Source organism: Triticum urartu, chromosome 2, assembly GCF_003073215.2.
Source record: "Triticum urartu cultivar G1812 chromosome 2, Tu2.1, whole genome shotgun sequence".
Lineage (NCBI taxonomy): Eukaryota > Viridiplantae > Streptophyta > Magnoliopsida > Poales > Poaceae > Triticum > Triticum urartu.
In genome coordinates this window covers 4,327,148-4,347,255 of record NC_053023.1, presented here as the reverse complement: position 1 = coordinate 4,347,255, position 20,108 = coordinate 4,327,148, and the positions used below count along the sequence as shown (strand labels likewise).

At 49.1% G+C, this 20,108-nt stretch overlaps 1 protein-coding gene across 1 annotated transcript; it reads right to left on the bottom strand.

Moving 5' to 3' along the window:
- Positions 1–711: 711 nt before the first annotated feature.
- On the bottom strand, positions 712–4,598 carry LOC125540570 (cytochrome P450 85A1-like). The gene is made up of 8 exons (XM_048704181.1): positions 4,374–4,598; positions 2,842–3,166; positions 2,077–2,478; positions 1,871–1,957; positions 1,696–1,774; positions 1,477–1,583; positions 1,251–1,375; positions 712–1,149 (listed from the first exon to the last, which is right to left on the bottom strand). Exons 1-8 carry the CDS (start codon positions 4,574–4,576, stop codon positions 1,062–1,064), a joined length of 1,416 nt encoding a protein of 471 aa, XP_048560138.1. The 5' UTR covers positions 4,577–4,598; the 3' UTR covers positions 712–1,061.
- Between the last annotated feature and the right edge of the window lie 15,510 nt (positions 4,599–20,108).

The following is a 20,108-nucleotide window of genomic DNA, read 5'->3' as shown; positions in this document are numbered from 1 at the left end:
GATATGCCACTATCCTTGCCTAATTGAGATGTATCAGATGATGTCGAGCCTCCCGCGCTCTCGTAATACAAGCCCATGTGGAGGAGTTGCTGGACATGTGTGTAATTATTATACTAGGGGGTGATCTGCAAATTGGCTAAAGCTCCTTAGATGTCTGGTAGATCTGAGATTAAATGGCGGAGATCGCTTTGGACCATAGGAGCATCTCATATTTACCCTCTGCCAGCATGATCCACTCCTTATATTTCCTATCCCATGGCTTAAATAGTGCACAAGTAAGGGCAATGCACATGATATGTTCTCCCTGCTTCATCCTACCATTTCGGATAGCCCTTGCATTGGACAGCGGTACCAGCACATCTGCATCCACAACTGGGCGCTGGAACTCCTCCGCTAGCTCCCAGATCAAGACCGCATCACAGTCCTCCCACCGCCGCATGATCCTGTCCATAACATCCCCAGCACCGCCCTGCTCCGTTTCGGCCACATTCGCTTCTCCCACTGGTGTTAAGGATGACGGCGCGACACCCCATGACGGAACATCAAATTGTGGTGATGCTATACATTCAACGGAACAGTACAACAATTCCCTTGTACAAGGATACACCTCCCAGATAGCTGCACCACAGGGAAAGTATCTAGTGCACCGGTGCTTGTGCTGCTACCGGTGCACCAGACAGTTAAAAATGTTCAGAAAAATCTGGAAACAAATAGCACATTAACACAACATTACTTTCCCCTGCACCACAGCCCAAGATTCTCTACCCACAACTCATTCAGAAATAATGCCACAGTCTTTACTCCTTCATTGTGTTGCATATTTCTGATCTTCTTTTTTTGCGCCGGCGGCACATGATACATTTATTTCGGTTTAAGAATTGATCGAACAAAAATAACACAGGAGCATTCTTCCTCAATTATTCCCTAATTAGCACATAGCACCTGTATTATCCCTATTTCTTACAAGCCTGGTCTAATCCGTTCATTGGCGCGGAATCACACTCTGATCGTCCCTGTCTGGGTCCAACCAATCTAAACTAAGCAAAATGTATGTTGCAAGATCAGTAATCTTGAACTCGGATATGTAGCCCATTGGGAGCTTCCACCCGGGGGAATTTCAATATGGTGTTCTTGCCTTCCTCCTCCCATCTGCAACATCAAGACCGAATGACAAATATTTGTTGTTAGTAAATAATAATGTTGGAGTTGTTCTCTTAGCAAGTGAGTGCGGAGTAACAAAAGGAACATACCTGTATCGAGTCACAAAATAGTGTAGAAAAGTTGCAATCTCAGCCGTGCCCAGCTCCTTCCCAGGGCACATCCGGCTGCCTCCCCCGAACAACATGAAGTGTGGGTGTGATTCCATGTTCTTCTCCTGTATGTTTTTAGTAGGTAGCACAAGATTAGAACTTCCTCTGTTGTGGTGGTATGTTTGAGTAGGTAGTAAAGATCATAATTGTCCACTCTTTTGCTTACCAGCCATCTCCATGGGTTGAAGGTCATCGGGTCAGAGTACATGAACGAATCGTAGTTTATTTCCCTTGTGTAAACATAGATTCTCCAGCCTTTTGGAATGACAAACCCTAAAAAAAATTGGTGAATCATGCGTAAATGACACCCTTGTTGCATTAGAACATACTTAATATTTACATAGAAAATGCAGAAATGGCAGGATAATTTGCAAGCATAACTCACCATTCATTTCTACATTCTGAGTAGTTTTTCTCAGTAGCCCATTCACGACTGTGGCTAATCTTAGCGTCTCAAAGATGACCTGCAAGGTAGAAGTATCCATGGGTACATCATGATCATACTAATAGTAAGTTTGTGCTCTCACTTCATTATTGTGTGTGTTTGATCTCCTACATACAGCTCGAGTGAAGGCCATGGACTTGAAATCCTCGTAGTTGATAGCCTCCTCCGGCGATTTTCCCTTCCTAATATCAAGATGCTCTCTCTACATTCATAAGTGAAAAGACAATCACTAAACTCTAGAAACACATGATCTTTTCTTTGAAAACAAAATTGTTTTTTGCTTGCAAAAACAATATTGATTTTCAGAGTATGTGTTCATACCCTTAGTTCTTGGAGAGCCCGTGGGTGGTCGGACAGGTACTTGACAGCCATCATTGAGGTCGTCGACATGGTCTCATACCCGTCGTAAATAATGGTCATGATCAAGTCAATGATCTGCTCATCACTGAGCTTTTCCCTGGTCCCGTCATCGCCACTTGTCAATAGAGCCTCCAACATGTCACCGTGAGCTTGAATAGTGGACCTCCGCTCCGAGATTATCTTCTGTAGCATGGACACGAGCTTCTTCCTCGCCTGCAAGCCCTGGTAGTACCTGGTCCCTGGAAGGTTGATGGGCAAGGAGATGGTGCCGAGCACAAGGGTGCAGAACTCTGTATTGAGGGCATCAGAGAGCGGGCCAGCGGTGATGCCGGCGATTTGCCTGAGCATAGATAGCAAGGTCACCTAAAAGGGAAAGTCAGTCAGCAACGATATGAGCACATAAGATTCTGTGATATATCATTGGCATGCCCATGCAAGGAGATGCTTCTATGAAACTCTGCTACGACCACAAAACCGGCAAATGGGAATGACGATGTCCCGAAATGTGTTACTCTGTTTAAAGCAAGGAGATAGTATAAAACGTTGCAACAACCACTTTGGACTTTCCCCCGTTACTGAGTTACAACTTTGAGTGTGTACCAATTTTTTATATGTCCCTGAATGTGATATATCAAAATTTTGTGATAGTTCTGAGGTTGGTTACCCATTTTTTTCAGGGCAAAGTAATACGAAAAGCGAGCATTTCTTTGGTGACTACTGACTGACCTCCTTGGTCTTTGCCTGGATGTCGACGACGGAGCCGGACCATCCATCGAGGTGGGAGCGCATGAAGGCGTCGATCTTGGGAAGGAGGCTGGCTCGGATCGCAGCAGGGTGCACGAGGCCGAGCATGGCGCCGCGGATGAACCGGTGCATTGAGCCATGCAAGGCACCGATGTTGTTGCGGCCGAGAATGTCTTGCATGGACTGCGGATAGCCCGGGACCAGGCCGCTGGACTCGCCCTGGAGCAGCATGCGCCGGTTGAGATCGGGGTCCATGCACACCACCGTGGGGCACCCTAGGACGTGCGTCCGGAAAATCCTCCCGTATCTGCAGCAGCGCACGGATTAATTCCTCGTAGTACTTTCAAAGAAGTCTTATATGATAGGGCAGCGCTACGCGTCGGCCAACGGATAATGAAAAAATATCTGCCGCCTCGCTGACCATTGGATGGACACGTCAAATAGCTGTTCGATGCGCCCACGTGAGTAACCATCACTTTTGCAACAAGAGTGATGTTGCAAAAAATTTCCGCTACAGAAATCTTGTTGCAAAAAATATATGCAACAAATGTCTTGTTGCAGAAATTTTTTGCAACAAAAGCTTTGTTGCAAATAATAATTTGAGGAGTTTTTTTTTCTTGAAACATGACCCTTTTGCAACGAGGAGGCTTGTTCCAATTGAAACATGCCCTTTGATGTAGAAACAAAACCGCATGTGATGCCTCGTCGCCTCCGTCACAAGAGCTTGGCGCCATGCCGACCGACTTTGTGGGCATTGTTGCAGGAATCTGTTCAATCAGATCCAGTGAGGCAAGCATTGTTGTAGGAGCTGGGGCGGCCAGATCCGGTGAGGAGGTCGGCGGCGGCGCCAGCGCCAGACCCGACTGCAACAGCATCGATCGCTAGATCCGTCGATCATTGTAGAGGTAGTGCCGAGTGGGCCCACATAGGACACGCGTCTCACGTACAAGATGGCGGAGGTTCTCGTTAGATCCGCCGGCTGAACGATAGCTTTTCCCTATATGATACAAAGTATTATATATTTTTTCGTATCTTAATTAATACTCTTTTTGTCCCAAAATTCTTGTCTTAAGATTTGTCTAGATACGGATGTATCTAATTAATGCATTCGTATTTAGACAAATCTATTGATACATCCGTTTTTAGACAAATTTAAAATAAGAATTTCGGGGTGGAGGGAGTATTACCTTCGTAACAAAATACTAGTTGTCTTATATTTATCTAGATACGAATGAATCTAACACTATAACGTGTCTAGATACATGCATCCATATCTAGACAAATCCAAAAAAGTACTAGAAAACAAAGAAAAAAATATGTCCTGAAATCCCGGTGAAGAGACATGTCCGTCAAGACATTGGTAGCTACTCCCTCCGTTCGGAATTACTTGTCGCAGAAATGGATATCCATTTCTGCGACAAGTAATTCCGAACGGAGGGAGTAATACTCTGAGAAAGAAAATGCATCATGAACACCAACCATGCGAGCAAGCGGCAAGTTGACGGACTATGTACCTGAGCCTCCTCTGCTTCATGAAGCTGGGGCCCTGCTTGAGGAACTCGGTGGTCTCGCCGAACAGCGGCCACCCCATTGTCCCCGGCGGCGGTAGGCACCCATTCCGCCTCCTGCCGTACCTCAGCTCGTTCCACCTTAGCAGCAGGTTGCTCGCAACAACCACTCCGACCACAACACCGATCAAAGCCAGGAGAAGCGACATCTCTATCTCGCAACAATTGTTATTCCTGCTTGTGTGTGCCTGGGGTTAGGCCGGGTTGGAGGCCGTTTTATACAGGGATGAGCCCACACGCCACGGCATCCATCCAATACTCGGCGATTAAGTGGAGAATCACATGCAGATTGGTAAATTAGAATCCATCTAATATTTGACAATAGGAGAGAATCACATGCAGATTCGTAATTAGTAGCATCCACCTTAGTAGCCGATTGGTAATCTTTATCTCCATCTCCATCTTCATCTTCATCATTTTAGTACTAAAACCCCGCGTTGGGTTGGATCCAAACAATATCAGGCATTCAACCGTATAAATCCGGCGGTTCAGATTTGTCAATGTTTAGTGTCAACACCAACAACGCCTAATCCTCACCATTAATCCTCTTCATCTGACGGCCCATATTCACCCAATAAGGTACTCTCTCTAATCACCAAAAGAGGGCGTGCAATCCTTAGTGCCATTAATTTGAGATTCGCATGCAGATTGGTAGTACTCCCTCCGTTTCTAAATATTTGCTTTTTTAGAGATTTCAAATGAACTATCACATACGGATGTATATAGACATATTTTAGAGTATAGATTCACTCATTTTGCGTCGTATGTAATCACTTACTGAAATCTCTAGAAGACAAATATTTAGGAACGGAGGGAGTAATACTCATCTATTCAGGGTGAATCGCATGCAGATTTGTATTTAGTACTCCGTCCCAAAATTCTTGTATTAGATTTGTCTAAATACGGATAACTTGATACATCCGTATCTAGACAAATCTATAATTGATACAGCCGTATCTAGACAAATCTATAATTGATACATCCGTATCTAGACAAATCTAAGATGAGAATTTTGGGACGGATGGAGTATACAATTAATGCAATTAAGGAGAGAATCGCCTGGATGGTATATGCATCAAAATTATCAATTTAATACTAAATACATGATTTGGGTTGGACCCAAACAATCAACCTTTCAATCGTGTAAATCTGGCGGTCTAGATATGTCTAATTTTGTATCGTCTGACACCAACAACACCTGCGAAACAACCTGTGGTTGGATGGTTACGAGGACAGTGATATTCCCAGCTCACCAGGTTCAACACATGGTGCTTGCATTTTTCTAAAGAAAACAGCAACAACACCTTAATCCTCTGTATCTAACGACCCATAGTCACACAATGATGTACCCCGTCCAATCGCCAAAAAAGGAGAGAAGTGGATGCATATTGTTCGCTGAAAGGATCAATGTAATCGACTAGAGGGGGATGATGATGCGACTAAAAAAAATTAAAGTTTTTTTGTTGCAAATTTGAGTTTCAATAAATAAAATAAGTTGTTTAGATATGCAACTAGATGGACAACCGATATAACAAGCACAATAAGCAAGTAAGAGTAAACACAAGGTAGTAACTTTCAACACAAACTAAAGGAGCGAGTTAACCGCCAGTGAAGACGATGAAGACAAAGATGTGTTTCCGAAGTTCCCTCCTTGGGGGGAGGGAGGGTACGTCTATGTTGGAATGGTGCGGACGCACAATACCGATATAGCATTCCAAAAAGTTCTAGAAAAAACTTACAAAAAACTATGGAATCCTATATACCTAAAAGATTGATCCCCACTACTTTGATTTATCTTAACATGCAGCCCCTCCACATCACCAATCCAGCCAAATCAGCAACTCTCCGCATGCATGCTGCCACGTCATGCTGCATTTAGTTTCCAGCCGTGAACATTGATCAACCCCTCTCGAACATGCAGCATTCCACGTTAGCAAATTAATATGTTCAATTTTTCAGGCGTTATCTCTCTTCTGTCCTTTCCTCTTCTCGCCTCAACGTACGATGGTTCACTTCATCTTCCATCAATAAATCTTCACTGCAGCGTTCCTGATTCTTCTACTGCCCTATTTATCTGTATAGAGAGGAAGGAGAGACCTGCAAGCTAAAGCTGGCTGGAGCCACATGATGGCCGCTAGATGCCTAGCAGGGGCTTTGCCGGCCGAAGCCCACACGCCTTGGCATCGACCCGAACTTTTGACGAACGATGCATGCCACCGTCGACGTCTTCCATCAACAACACACGCACCAAAGGTGGGGCTCTCCTTCCTCTCTAGCTGACTTAGATCTGAATGGTTTTGTAGTTAGCTTGGTTGGAAGCTCAGGTTCCAAGTCAGAGATAGGCCCCAAGGTGTAGTTTGGCAGCGCCCACCATGCCGATGCCAAGTATGTAAGTGTGCCACGTCCCAATTAAAGTTGCGTCTTTGTCGCCGAGGTAGGAGCAGAAAGATGAGGACATGAGGTCACTCCTATCGTTTATTTGCCAGATTTTCATGTCAGCGTTGTTACCCCTGAAGGCATGGACAAAGCTTTATGTGACGGAGAACTAGATGCATCTGTGCTTTTTCTATGGAAGATATGCTTATGTACTACTGTCCGTGCTTGATGTGTTTTTTTTTTCTGTGATGTGGCTGGTGGCCATGTACAAATTATAAGATTTATGGATGCATCGCTACTAGATTTGTGCTTTCGCTTTTGAAGGTCTTCGTGTTATCTCAAAAAAAATGAAACAAATATTCGCATTAGTTCTTTATACATGGCCCTGAGTTAGACTTCAGGGCATCCGGGCCTTATGTGTTGGACCGAGCTTAATCTTTATTTTCCGGTGAAATATCTAGTCTTCGGCCAGTTTCTCAAAAAAAAGGAGTTTCGGGCCATGCTTAAAAACAATGAGTTGGAGATCAAGATTGGACATGTTTTCAGTGCTTCTTTTTCCATGCTAGCAATTTCCCTAAAAAAGGGCCCTGCTCTAACTGCACAAATACCGAGATACTCCAGAAGATATTACTTTTTTGACTTCTCATATCATACACCGATGGTTCAAATAAATATGATCTCATTGTTTAGTAATTTTTTACTCCATAACCTTCCTGCTATATATGGCTACAAATTCCCGCAGCAACACGCGGGATATCATCTAGTAATATTTGAGTTCACAAACCTTCTAGGATTGGCAAGGGGGGCAGCCCCATGTGGGCCAAAAGAGGCCCAAAAGGGGCGCCGCCTTAGGATGAAAGGCGAAGGCCAAATTAGAGACATGGGAAGGGACAATCACTTTCCCCCTTCGTTCGGCTGGAGGCTGTGTGTGTGCGTGTGTGTGTGTGTGGTGCGTGAGTGTGTGTGTGTGTGGAGAGAGAGAGAGATAGAGACCCCAAAGAGCAAATCAACTCCAAAAAGGATCTCTCTCACATACTACCCACTCGTTCCGTTCGGTGAAAAGTGTACATATAAAAATTTAGGACAAATTATGGAGTGGAGTAAAAATGCATTAAAAAGATGTAAGTCACCATCTTTCTCCTCTTTAATTACCCAACCCCCAATGAGCTAAGTGCATGTAGAAATTAAGGAGACCATTTTTAAAATATAATTTGTCTTGATTACCGTATGATGAGAGAGGAGCATTTTTTTTCTACTTTAAAATGCATTGGGAACATAGATGTAAACTCTTTTATGGACAAATTTTAAAGCCAAACGTACATCCTTCACCGGACGGAGAGAGTGCGTTCTAGTCCCAGTCTAATTGGTCTAACAGTTGGGACTCCTAATTAGACGGAAATGCTGCTAGGATTCTTTATAGTTTTCTCTGAACTCTTGTTCCTGGATGTGGAAGCGTTGTCGGGTTATTACTTCGCAACGCGTGAATGTCTCGAAGGTTTCGTTTACTTCGACTCTTGACCTGCTGATCGTCTCGAAGAAATTCTCATGGCTAGGGGGTATAAACCTACCTACGGAAATTGTCGCGCTTCACCGACAAATAAACTACTTCCGCTACTTTGTCCGTCGATGAGATTGATCTTACCGGCACCTTCATAATGTTCCTGGGTGTGATCATGTACCATATTTTTTTTTTGTGTAACATGTTCGCCTACACACGGTCCTCCCACCATCATGTGATCACGACCGTAGCATTCCCGCACCGCCCTGCTCCCTCACGACCGAGTAAATTGCACAGGAGTACCACAATTGGGGCATTGGAAACAGATTGATACCAAGATTGATAATATTTACGTGTCAGTACCAAGTTTGAGGCGAGCCGTTGCAAAAAAGACTAAAAGTGTGTTCTATACGTATTGATAGGGAATCTGACCAGTTGGGCCCGCCCGTCAGGCGCCACGCTGGCCAGTGAGCGCGTGCCTGCGCGCTACCTCGGACGAGGCCAAGTCCAACCGTTTAGGGCGCGGCTGGTGCGGTCGAGCCACATTGTCGGTGTCAAAACCGGCAGATCTCGGGTAAGGGGTCCCGAACTGTGTGTCTAAGGCGGATGGTAACAGGAGGCAGGGGACACGATGTTTTACCCAGGTTCGGGCCCTCTTGATGGAGGTAAAACCCTACGTCCTGCTTGATTATTCTTGATAATATGAGTAGTAGAAGAGTTGATCTATCACAAGATCAGAGAGGCTAAACCCTAGAAGCTAGTCTATGGTATGATTATATATTGTCCTACAGACTGAAATCCTCCGGTTTATATAGACACCGGAGGAGGCTAGGGTTACACAAGGTCGGCTACAAAGGAGGAGATATCCATATCCGTATTGCCTAGCTTGCCTTCCACGCCAAGTAGAGTCCCATCCGGACACGGGACGAAGTCTTCAATCTTGTATCTTCATAGTCCAACAGTCCGGCTAAAGGATATAGTCCAGCTGTCCGGAGACCCCCTAACCCAGGACTCCCTCAGTAGCCCCTGAACCAGACTTCAATGACGATGAGTCCGGCACGCAATGTTGTTTTCGGCATTGCAAGGCGGGTTCCTCCTCCGAATACACCACGGAAGAGTTTGAATACAAAGATACTGTCCGACCCTGCAAAATAAGTTCCAAATGCCACCGTAGAGAGAATAATATTTTCACAAATCTAATCTGCTGACACATTTTGGTGGCATGACATCACGCCACGGTCCAGTAATTATTTGAACCGTTTTTCTTTAACCAGCCCCGCACATAACGCGGGGCAGTTTCTTGACACGTCTTGTCAAAGCAGAGAACGTGTTCCCCTTATCACGGGATTTTTATCAATACGGACGTGGGTAACCCAACCGCGCCATCAATTACGGCGCCTGGGGGGATAAGCGAGTTTTACCAGGCTTGTGGGGACGCATAGTTTTGTCCGCCCTTATAAAGGGATAAGGTTTCACCTTTTTCTACCCACGCCTTCTTCCTCCTTGCTCATCCATTCTCACGCACTCGAGCTCCAGCACCCAAGTCCACATCCTTCTCCTCAACTCTCTCCAAACATGTCTGGAGCGGGAGGCAAGTGGATGGACTCCTCCGTCACGGAGGGACACATCAAAAAGCTACGTGGAGCCGGATATTTAGCCGCGGATATCGCGCACCGGCTGCCAGCCGCGGGGCAGATCGTCCCTACCCCAGAACCTCACGAAAGGGTGGTATTCCTCCCCCACTTCGTCCGCAGACTGGGGTTTCCCCTCCATCCATTCGTCCGCGGCCTCATGTTCTATTATGGGCTGGACTTTCATGATCTGGCCCCGAATTTTATCCTCAACATCTCGGCGTTCATCGTCGTGTGCGAGGCTTTCCTCCGCATCCGGCCCCACTTCGTCATGTGGCTGAAGACCTTCAATATCAAGCCGAAGGTAGTACGCGGCCAACAAGCGGAATGCGGCGGAGCCATGGTGGGCAAAATGCCCAACATTACATGGCTCGAGGGCTCCTTTGTGGAGACCATAAAGGCGTGGCAATCGGGGTGGTTCTACATCACCGAGCCGCGTGACACCAACTGGGTGGCGGCCCCCAAGTTTCGATCCGGAATCCCCACGCGGCTCACTTCCTGGAAGGAGAAGGGCCTGCCCTGGGGTTCATCGGTGGAGCTGGACGGACTCCAGAAGTGTATCCGGAACATGATAAGCAAGAAACTTAAACTTGTCAACATAGTCCAGGTCATGCTCTTCCGCCGGATCCTCCCGTGTCAACAACGGGATTTCAACTCATGGGAGTTCGACCCGGCCCAGCACCAGACTCTACGCGAGCTCTTCGACACGTCGCATAAGGAAGTCTGGAAGGTGTTGTTCAATGGCGCCGAGGTCCCTCCTTCTCTTACCGAGGACCGCGGGCTAAGCGTGAAGCGCCCTGCGGATCCGGTAAGTTTTGTACATCCGGTAGGGTATTTATTTCCCATATCTTAACCATGTGCGGGGTCTGAGCTCCCATGCCTTTGACAGGACTGGGTGGAGACATCGGAGCAGATTAACTATCCGGCCCCTCTGCCCGAAGACCCTGCGGACGCTCTCCTGACGAAGATGCGGACTCCGGCTCCTTACGAGGTGCCGGAGAAGACTAAGAAGAAGGCCATGGGAACCCGAAAGAGTTTTCGGCGCCAGGTGGTATCTGACCCATCGTCTGATAACTCCGAGGCGCACTCCTCCCGTGAAAACGAGGAGGAAGATGAAGATTCTCCCCCTCCAGCCGGGGGAGACAAGAAAAGGAAGGCCGCCCCAACCGGGGAGGCCGAAGGGTCCAAGAAGGGAAGGACTCTCCTTCCGAACTATTCCACCACCACCGCCGAAGGCGAAGACGAGTGGCTGCTCAGGGCCAAGCCCGTATACCAGAGTAACTCATAGCATACTTTTGTTGCACTGCTTCTCCTAACATCGAATATGATTATGCAGTCCGCCCCAAGCCCGTATCGATGTATCATCGTCGGACGGTTCCTTGGACTTGTCGGACATGAATAGTGATACACTTCCAACCGCCTCCTCCCCTTGCCCTATGTACAATGCCGAGGTATTGTCTCAAGGGCACCGAGCCGGGGGGAGGCAGTCCCGGAGGCGCCTCAAGGCGACCTTCCGGACTCCAGGAGCAAAGGGAGCAAGGCTCCCAGGGGCTCCAACTTCGGCCCTTAGCCGTACACCGCGCCGGAACCTTTAGTGGTTCCGGACTCGAGCAGGCGGCCCTCTTCCAAGAGGGGCAAGCCGTCCGTGCCGGTGACCTCTGTCCATCCAGAGGCACCGGACGAATTGTTGGGAGCGCTTCTCGACGCTTCCTCAACGAAGAGCACCGCACTATTATGAGTGCGGTGATCAAGAAGGTTCAGTCCCCCAAGAGCGGACTGACTGAAATTTGTGCCAGCCTTCTAACAGGCTTTGAGGTAAGTATTTAAAATATAGGAAAAATATTACCGCATAGACAGTAGCCCCTGATGCTCTGTTTGGTGTTCACAAAGAAAAGCCGAATAGAGGATCAAATAATATCTGCAGGAGTCTAATATAAGTATGTCTGTATGCGTATGCAGGCTTCGTTGCTGACCTTTGCCGCACTGACTGCGGAGGTCGCCGCACTGAAGCAGGACCTCGAGCGGTCCGAGAAAGAGCTCGGCCTTACCAAGAGGCAGCTCGAGGAGAACAAAGGTAAGTAATACCTTGTCTATATAAAAAATAAAATGTGGTTGCGAAATGATAGGATCATCATGGATTTGCCAGGGGCCACGACCGAAGTGGCGACCCTGAAGCAAGCACTGTCTAAGGCCGAAAACAAAGCGTCCAAGGAGCGCACCGAGCGGGAAAAACAAGAGGCACGGGTGGGCGAGGTGCAGCAGGAGCTCCAGGCTCTCGTGAAGAAGCACGAGGCTTTGGAGCTTGACTCGAAGACGCGAGAGTCCGAGCTTGACGCGGCCCTCGAGAGCACAAAGCATGCCAAGGCTGAAGCCCAAAAGGTCCTCCAGGACATTGAGGCGATGAGGAAGATAGCGGCGAGTAAGGCATTCAATATGCAAAGCAAGCATGTGAAAGTAAATTACTTGTTACTTACCCGAGTCTGGAGCTCTCCAGGAGCATTCGTAGATTTGCCCCGCAGTGTGTCGGATGCCGCAAAATATTACCAGGCCGAGGAGGGAAGCTCGACGGAGAAGTTGTTCTGGTCTCAGTATACTGGGACCGAACACCCGATGCCTGTGAGCGACCAGCTGAAGCAACTGGTCGAGCTGCACAAGGTGGTCGAGCAGGCCATGAGGGGCCTTATAGTCCGGATGTGGCCTGGCGACTCCCTTCCCAACAGCTACTTCGGCCTGGTGAGGCGGCTTGTGGATGCCTGCCCACGGCTGGATGTCATAAAGCGGTCCGTCTGCATCGAAGGTGCACGCCGGGCTTTTGCCCGTGCGAAGGTGCACTGGGCCAAGATGGACGCCGAGAAGCTGGTGAAGGAGGGGCCGCCGCAGGGCAAGGAGCATCGCCACCCCGAAATGTATTATGAGGCTGTCCTGAAGGGCGCTCGTCTTGTGGCGGACGAGTGTGCGAAGGATTTAATGTTTGAATGAACTTGCTCGTGTGATCCTGTACTATGAAAACTTGTTCATATGCGCTATGCAACACTTGTTTGAATTTAAAGTATTACCTTTTGTGCGGCCGTTTATTAAATCTGAGAGATGGCCAGTCGTCGGCTTCTGCCCCCATGCCACGAGTGCTGGGGTGTTCGGGATAAATCTGAGCACTCTTTTTCCCATTGTTGGGTCCTTCGAGGGAGGTGCTCAGCACAACGAACAAGGCAATCAGACTATAATGCTTTATCACTCTCACTTAGCCATAGAAGTCTATAATTTTAAATTTTGGCAAAGCCCCTAGTATTCGGAAGGCCGAATTCGGGGCGCTATACACGCCTTAAGCCGGACAAAGCCGACTCCTCGCTCTAAGTGGCATAAGTCTTTAGGGACTCGAGACCTCTCGAACAGCGACCAGCTCTCGCCTTATCATGACAGCCAGTTTTAGCTTTCTCTACTGAGGTGCTTAGCCCAGATGAACCGGGGCACAATCGCAGTAGTTCTCCCAGTGCTACCTTAGCCGATATAGCGGAACGTAAGGTACCAAAACATGGGAGCCGGGCAAACCCAACTATTGACCCAAGACATGATTCGGAGTTGATGCATATAATGCTATAAGTTCGGGGTGCCGCGCTGTCGAAAGTGTTCGGACTTCTCACGCCGTATTATGGGGTATGCTTAAGCCCCTGGCGTATTGGCCGTACCAGAGTGTACGGGTGCTGAATGTCATGAATGAGCATATATATATATATATATAAAGAATAGAGAATGCGGTAATAGTCTAGTGATATGCATTGTTTATTCAAAAAGGTGCGTCGAAGCAGAATGATACAAGTAGTGCGATAAGCAAAAAGTAGGACTATTTGACATGTCCCCTCCAAGGGCTAGCTGAGAAATGGTATTTAAAGCAGGTATTTAGCTCGTTATCAGAGACCACCTGGGAATTCCATGATGCAACGTAGCTTTCTGCCTCCTTGGTTGTTGTATCGTGTGTCCGGCAATCGTACTGCCGGACGGGGTTTCCAGAGAGTAAAGTCCTGAAAGAGAGAAAAAATAATAAGGCGGGAAGCCCCTAGTGCGGTTGAGCTGCGTTTTGGGACGTGTCGTAGTCGTGCCCCCCCCCCATCTATGCCCATGGTATTTTCAATGCGTAATTATGTACGCGTGGCACGGATTTCGCCGTTTGGCTGGGACTGGGGTGGGGGCGCATTGCTATGCGACCTCGGAGCGTGCCAGACGGTCTTGTAGTCGATTACTCCGGGCGCGCTTGAAGGTGTTCGGGTCTTTAATCACCGAACTGGTGGTTTTCCTTAAGAGGCTGCTTTGCGCTTCTGCTGCGAGGGCCGCAGTGTGCTCCTCCGTGCGGAGAGAGCGCTCTGTGTTTCCATTTACTGTGATAACCCCCCGAGGTCCTGGCATCTTGAGCTTGAGATATGCATAGTGCGGTACCGCGTTGAATCTCGCAAATGCGGTTCGCCCGAGCAATGCATGATAGCCACTACGGAACGGGACTATATCGAAGATTAACTCCTCGCTCCGGAAGTTATCCGGGTATCCGAAGACCACTTCCAGTGTGACTGAGCCTATGCAATGGGCCTCTACACCTGGTATGATGCCTTTCAAGGTCGTTTTTGTGGGTTTGATCCTTCAAGGGTCTATACCCATTTTGCGCATTGTGTCTTGATAAAGCAGGTTCAGGTTGCTGCCGCCGTCCATAAGGACTCGAGTGAGGTGAAATCCGTCGATGATTGGGTCTAGGACCAGTGCGGCGAATCCGCCATGACGGATACTAGTGGGATGGTCCCTGCGATCGAAGGTGATCGGACAGGAGGACCATGGGTTGAACTTTGGGGCGACTGACTCCAACGCATATACATCCCTTAACGCACGCTTCCGCTCCCTCTTGGGGATGTGGGTTGCGTATATCATGTTCACCGCCCGCACTTGTGGGGGGAACCTCTTCTGTCCTCCGGTGTTCGGCTGTTGGGGCTCCTCCTCGTCATCGCTATGTGACCCCTTATCTTTGTTCTCGGCATTTAACTTGCCGGCCTGCTTGAACACCCAACATTCCCTGTTGGTGTGGTTGGCTGGCTTGTTGGGGGTGCCATGTATTTGGCACGACCGATCGAGTATTCGGTCCAAACTGGACGGGCCCGGAGTGCTTCTTTTGAATGGCTTTTTCCGCTGACCGGGTTTAGAGCCTCTGAATCCGGCATTAACGATCGTATCCTCGGTATTGTCATTGTTGATGTGGTGCTTTTGTTTGTTGCGACGTGACCTGCCATTGCCATCCTTGGTATCCGAAGTGCCATGGTTCTTTGATATATTATTGATGCGAGCCAGCCAGCTGTCCTCTCCCACGCAAAAGCGGGTCATGAGTGTCATGAGGGCTGCCATAGATTTCGGCTTTTCCTGGCCAAGGTGCCGGGCGAGCCACTCGTCGCGGATGTTGTGCTTAAAAGCTGCTAGGTCCTCTGCATCCGGAGAGTCGACGATTTGATTTTTCTTTGTCAGGAACCGTGTCCAGAATTTCCTGGCCGATTCCTCTGACTACTGAATTATGTGGCTCAAGTCATCGGCATCTGGTGGTTGCACATAAGTGCCCTGGAAGTTGTCGAGGAATGCGGCTTTCAGATCTTCCCAACAGCCAATGGATTCTGCTAGCAGGCTGTTGAGCCAATGCCGATCTGGTCCTTTGAGTTTAAGTGGGAGGTATTTGATGGCGTGTAGATCGTCACCACGGGCCATGTGGATGTGCAGGAGGAAGTCCTCGATCCATACCGCAGGATCTGTTGTGCCGTCGTATGATTCGATATTTACGGGTTTGAAACCCTCTGGGATTTGGTGATCCATTACTTCGTCTGTGAAGCATAGGGGGTGTGCGGCGCCTCTGTACTAGGCTATGTCGCGACATAGCTCAAATGAGTCTTGTCCGCTGTGTTCGGCCTGGCCGGATTTACTTTTACTATGTCCGGCGTGACGATTATCGTCCCGCGTAGTGGCGCGCCCTCGTGGTCCGTAGATTGATCTTGCGTGTTTTGCTTTGTCCTCCAATACGTCTCGCAGGTCTAGCGTGTTTCCCTGTGCCTTTACAATTTTTATTTGAGTGGCGTCGGGGTGCGGGCTAAGCTTTTCGCTGAAATGCCTCTCTGTCGCGGCCACGAGGTGGCCGATCAGCGGCGTCATACGCTGGAGATGTAGGTTTTAATGCTTCCTCCTCTAGTCGGGGTAGCAACCTGCGCTTTGGGTAACTCTTGGAGGGGCGTTTGAGTTCATATTCCTCGGCCGCGAGGACTTCAGTCCATCTGTCAGCTAGCAAATCTTGATCAGCTTAAAGCTGTTGTTGCTTTTTCTTAAGGCTATTTGCCGTGGCTATAAGCCGGCGCTTGAAGCACTCTTGCTCGACGGGATCCTCAGGCACGACAAATTCGTCATCGTCGAGGCTTGCCTCATCTTCGGAGGGAGGCATGTAATTATCATCCTCTGCCTCAACATCTGCCGCTCTCTCGGGAGGGTTGGCTTCTCCATCCTCCTGCTCTAAATCTTGCTGGAGGGGATTGTTGTCGTCTTCGGCACTGTCCGGAGTGCTATTATCTCCTGTTCCGGTGTCACCGCTTTTGCTTTGGCGAGACTTAGAGCGGCGCCGCTGACGTCGGCACTTGGGTTGCTTCTTGGAGGGGTCATCCTACGCTGTCTCGTCAACATTGCCTTCTTTGGGTGTGTCCACTATGTATATATCATATGATGAGGTGGTTTTCCAGTGCCCTGTGGGCAGTGGTTCCTCTTCGTCTCCCGCATCGTCGTCCATACCGTCGATGTCTTCGGAGTCGAAGTCGAGCATGTCGGACAAATTATCGACAGTGGCTACTATGTGGGTGGTGGGTGGGCGGCGAATATCTTCGTCATCCGCATCCCAATCCTGCCGAACATAGTTCAGCCAGGACTCTCCTGATAAGGAGAGAGACCTTAATGAGTTCAGTATGTCGCCGAAGGGCGAGTGCTAAAAGATATCCGCGGAGGTGAACTCCATGATCGGCGCCCAGTCGGATTCGATAGGCACGGGCGCAGGCGGTGCGGAGTCCGTGGCCGGGGAAGAATCCGGCAGTTCGGCGTCAGGGCTCCCGTGAAGGGTAAGGTCGATACTCGGCTCAATCGCCGCTGAGAATACGGCCTTCGTGGGGGGTTCTATCCACCCGTCCATGGATGGCGCAATTGGCTCCGAATTGAGGGTCGGAGCGGTTGCCGGTGCGGTCTCCTGAACACTGTCCGATGGTAGAGCGAAATCATGATCATCGTGACCATGCGGTGCACTCGGCAGGGGCTCGAATCCGTCGAAGATCAAGTCTCCGCGGATGTCGGCAGTGTAGTTTAAGCTTCCAAACCTGACCTGATGGCCAGGGGCGTAATTCTCGATCTGCTCCAGATGGCCAAGTGAGTTGGCCCGCAGTGCGAAGCCGCCGAATACAAAGATCTGTCCGGGGATAAAAGTCTCACCCTGGACTTCATCGCTATCGATGATCGAAGGAGCCATCAAGCCTAACGGTGACGACACAAAGGAACTCTCAATGAAAGCACCAATGTCGGTGTCAAAACCGGCGGATCTCGGGTAGGGGGTCCCGAACTGTGCGTCTAAGGCGGATGGTAATAGGAGGCAGGGGACACGATGTTTAACCCAGGTTCGGGCCCTCTTGATGGAGGTAAAACCCTACGTCCTGCTTGATTATTCCTGATAATATGAGTAGTACAAGCGTTGATCTACCACGAGATCAGAAAGGCTAAACCCTAGAAGCTAGCCTATGGTATGATTGTATGTTGTCCTACAGACTGAAACCCTCCGGTTTATATAGACACCGGAGGAGGCTAGTGAGGGAGTCCTGGATTAGGGGGTATCCGGACAGACGGACTATATCCTTTGGCCGGACTGTTGGACTATGAAGATACAAGATTGAAGACTTCGTCTCGTGTCCGGATGGGACTCTGCTTGGCGTGGAAGGCAAGCTAGGCAATACGGATATGTATATCTCCTCCTTTGTAACCGACCTTGTATAACCCTAGCCCCTCCGGTGTATATATAAACTGGAGGATTTTAGTCCGTAGGACAACATACAATCATACCATAGGCTAGCTTCTAGGGTTTAGCCTCTCTGATCTTGTGGTAGATCTACTCTTGTACTACCCATATCATCAATATTAATCAAGCAGGACGTAGCGTTTTACCTCCATCAAGAGGGCCCGAACCTGGGTAAAACTTTGTGTCCCCTGCCTCATGTTACCATCTGCCTAGACGCACAGTTCGGGACCCCCTACCCGAGATCCGCCGGTTTTGACACCGACATTGGTGCTTTCATTGAGAGTTCCTCTGTGTCCTCGCCAGAAGGAAGGATGTCTCGTCTCGTCTTTAAAGACAGTACTACTGTCGAGGGAGCTTTGGCTGTCGGCCAAACTCTCCGGTTAGGCGGTTTCATCATGACCGCCTGTTCGGCCGCCGCGCCGACGATGACTGCTCGGGTCATCGAAAACAGCCTCCACGTCAAATCGGCACTCGCCGAATAGATGGATCCAATGGAGCTCGCCTCCTTAAACGAGCTCTTGGATCGCATCACCGCCTTGGGAGTCGCTACAGGCTATGATCGGATTGGCTTAAACCCGATCAAAGGGAGATTAACTCTCCACCGGTCACCCATCATATTGCAGTGGTGGAGGAACAAGGCGGTGACCTTTCCTCTATCTTGAGGACCAACTATGTCCGGATTCCCGAGCTCTCCGAGCCGGACGCCCGTTTGCGGGAGGACAATATCCAATCCCTGAACTTAGAGTCAGGCAGCGGGCCAGGATTATCGGGTAGCACCCCGGAACCGGAACTTCCAAAATTGGAAAATCCTCGGCCCCTGGATCCCAGATCAGGTAAGGGTTCGGATTCAATTCCACCCACCCACCCAAACATAAGCGATCTTTCCCACATCAGGCAAGAGCCCCAGGAAACAATACATCACTATTGGGCCAGATTCCTCCTTGCGATGAACAAGGTTAAGGACTGTCGCGAGGAAGACGCAACCCTATTTTTCTGCAATAATTGCATGGACAAGGAAATCCTTAACGCCATAAATCACCGTGAGATAACACGCTTCGCCGACTTGGCATCCATAGTACGAAAGTACTGTGCGATGGAAAGTGCCTGGAAAACCGAAACAAACTTTTGGGATAATCCGGCCCTGAATACAAACCCAGTCCGAAATAAAAGGGCGCATTATCACAATACACCCGGGTCAACTACCAAAAAGCAAAAACCCTCTACAGTGCATGGAACCGTACTGGAGGGACGGCTCAGTGGACCCTACAAAATTCATAGTACAGCGGATACAATACCGACGCACAGCCTTAGAGCATGTTGGATACTCCGGCAGGTGGCCAAAAGTGGTGAGGATCTTCTCCTCCCAAATGCCACAGAGCACCATCCCGTGAATAACAATACGGTGTTAACGGTCTTCGAGACCTTCGCGTCAAATAATAGGCGCAAGCGAACACTCCGCAGCATGGCCGAAATCTGCTACGTCGCAGCAATAAATCCATGGAGTGACACGGCTATTACCTTCAATGCCAGTGACGAACCTAAATTCCGAACAGCCCGAGCACCAGATGCACTGGTCCTCCGTCCAATTGTGGACGGCTTTCGACTCACCAAAGTACTCATGGACGGCGGCAGTGGATTAAACCTCATCTATGAGGAAACTCTTCAAAAGATGGAAATAGACTGGAACCGCATTGAGCAAAGTAGCACAACCTTTAGAGGAATCATCCCCAGTCGGGAAGCACGCTGTGCTGGGAAAATCACACTAGATGTGGTATTCGGCACGCCGGATAATTACAGGTCTGAAGAAATTACATTCCAAGTGGCCCCGTTCAGCAGTGGTTATCACGCTCTTTTAGGACGGGAGGCGTTCACAATCTTCCAAGCCGTACCCCATTACGGGTACATGAAGCTCAAAATGCCCGGGACCAATGGAATCATCACTCTCGCTAGCGATCCGGACACAGGACTCCGCGCTGAAAACAAAACAGCCACATTATCCCTCGAGGCATTATCCGAAGCCCTCTCGGCCAAGGAATTAACCACGCTACGCTCCACAGTGGACAGGGACGACGTGATACTCGACAAGAGATCCAAGTCCACCTCTTTTAAACCAACGGATGAAATAG

Coding starts and splice junctions, on each gene's coding strand:
- LOC125540570 (XM_048704181.1), bottom strand. CDS start 4,576: ATGTCGCTTCTCCTGGCTTTGATCGGTGTTGTGGTCGGAGTGGTTGTT. Junction 2,479..2,841: donor TCCAGGCAAAGACCAAGGAG/GTCAGTCAGTAG, acceptor TTTCCCTTTTAG/GTGACCTTGCTATCTATGCT. Junction 1,584..1,695: donor TCAGAATGTAGAAATGAATG/GTGAGTTATGCT, acceptor AATTTTTTTTAG/GGTTTGTCATTCCAAAAGGC.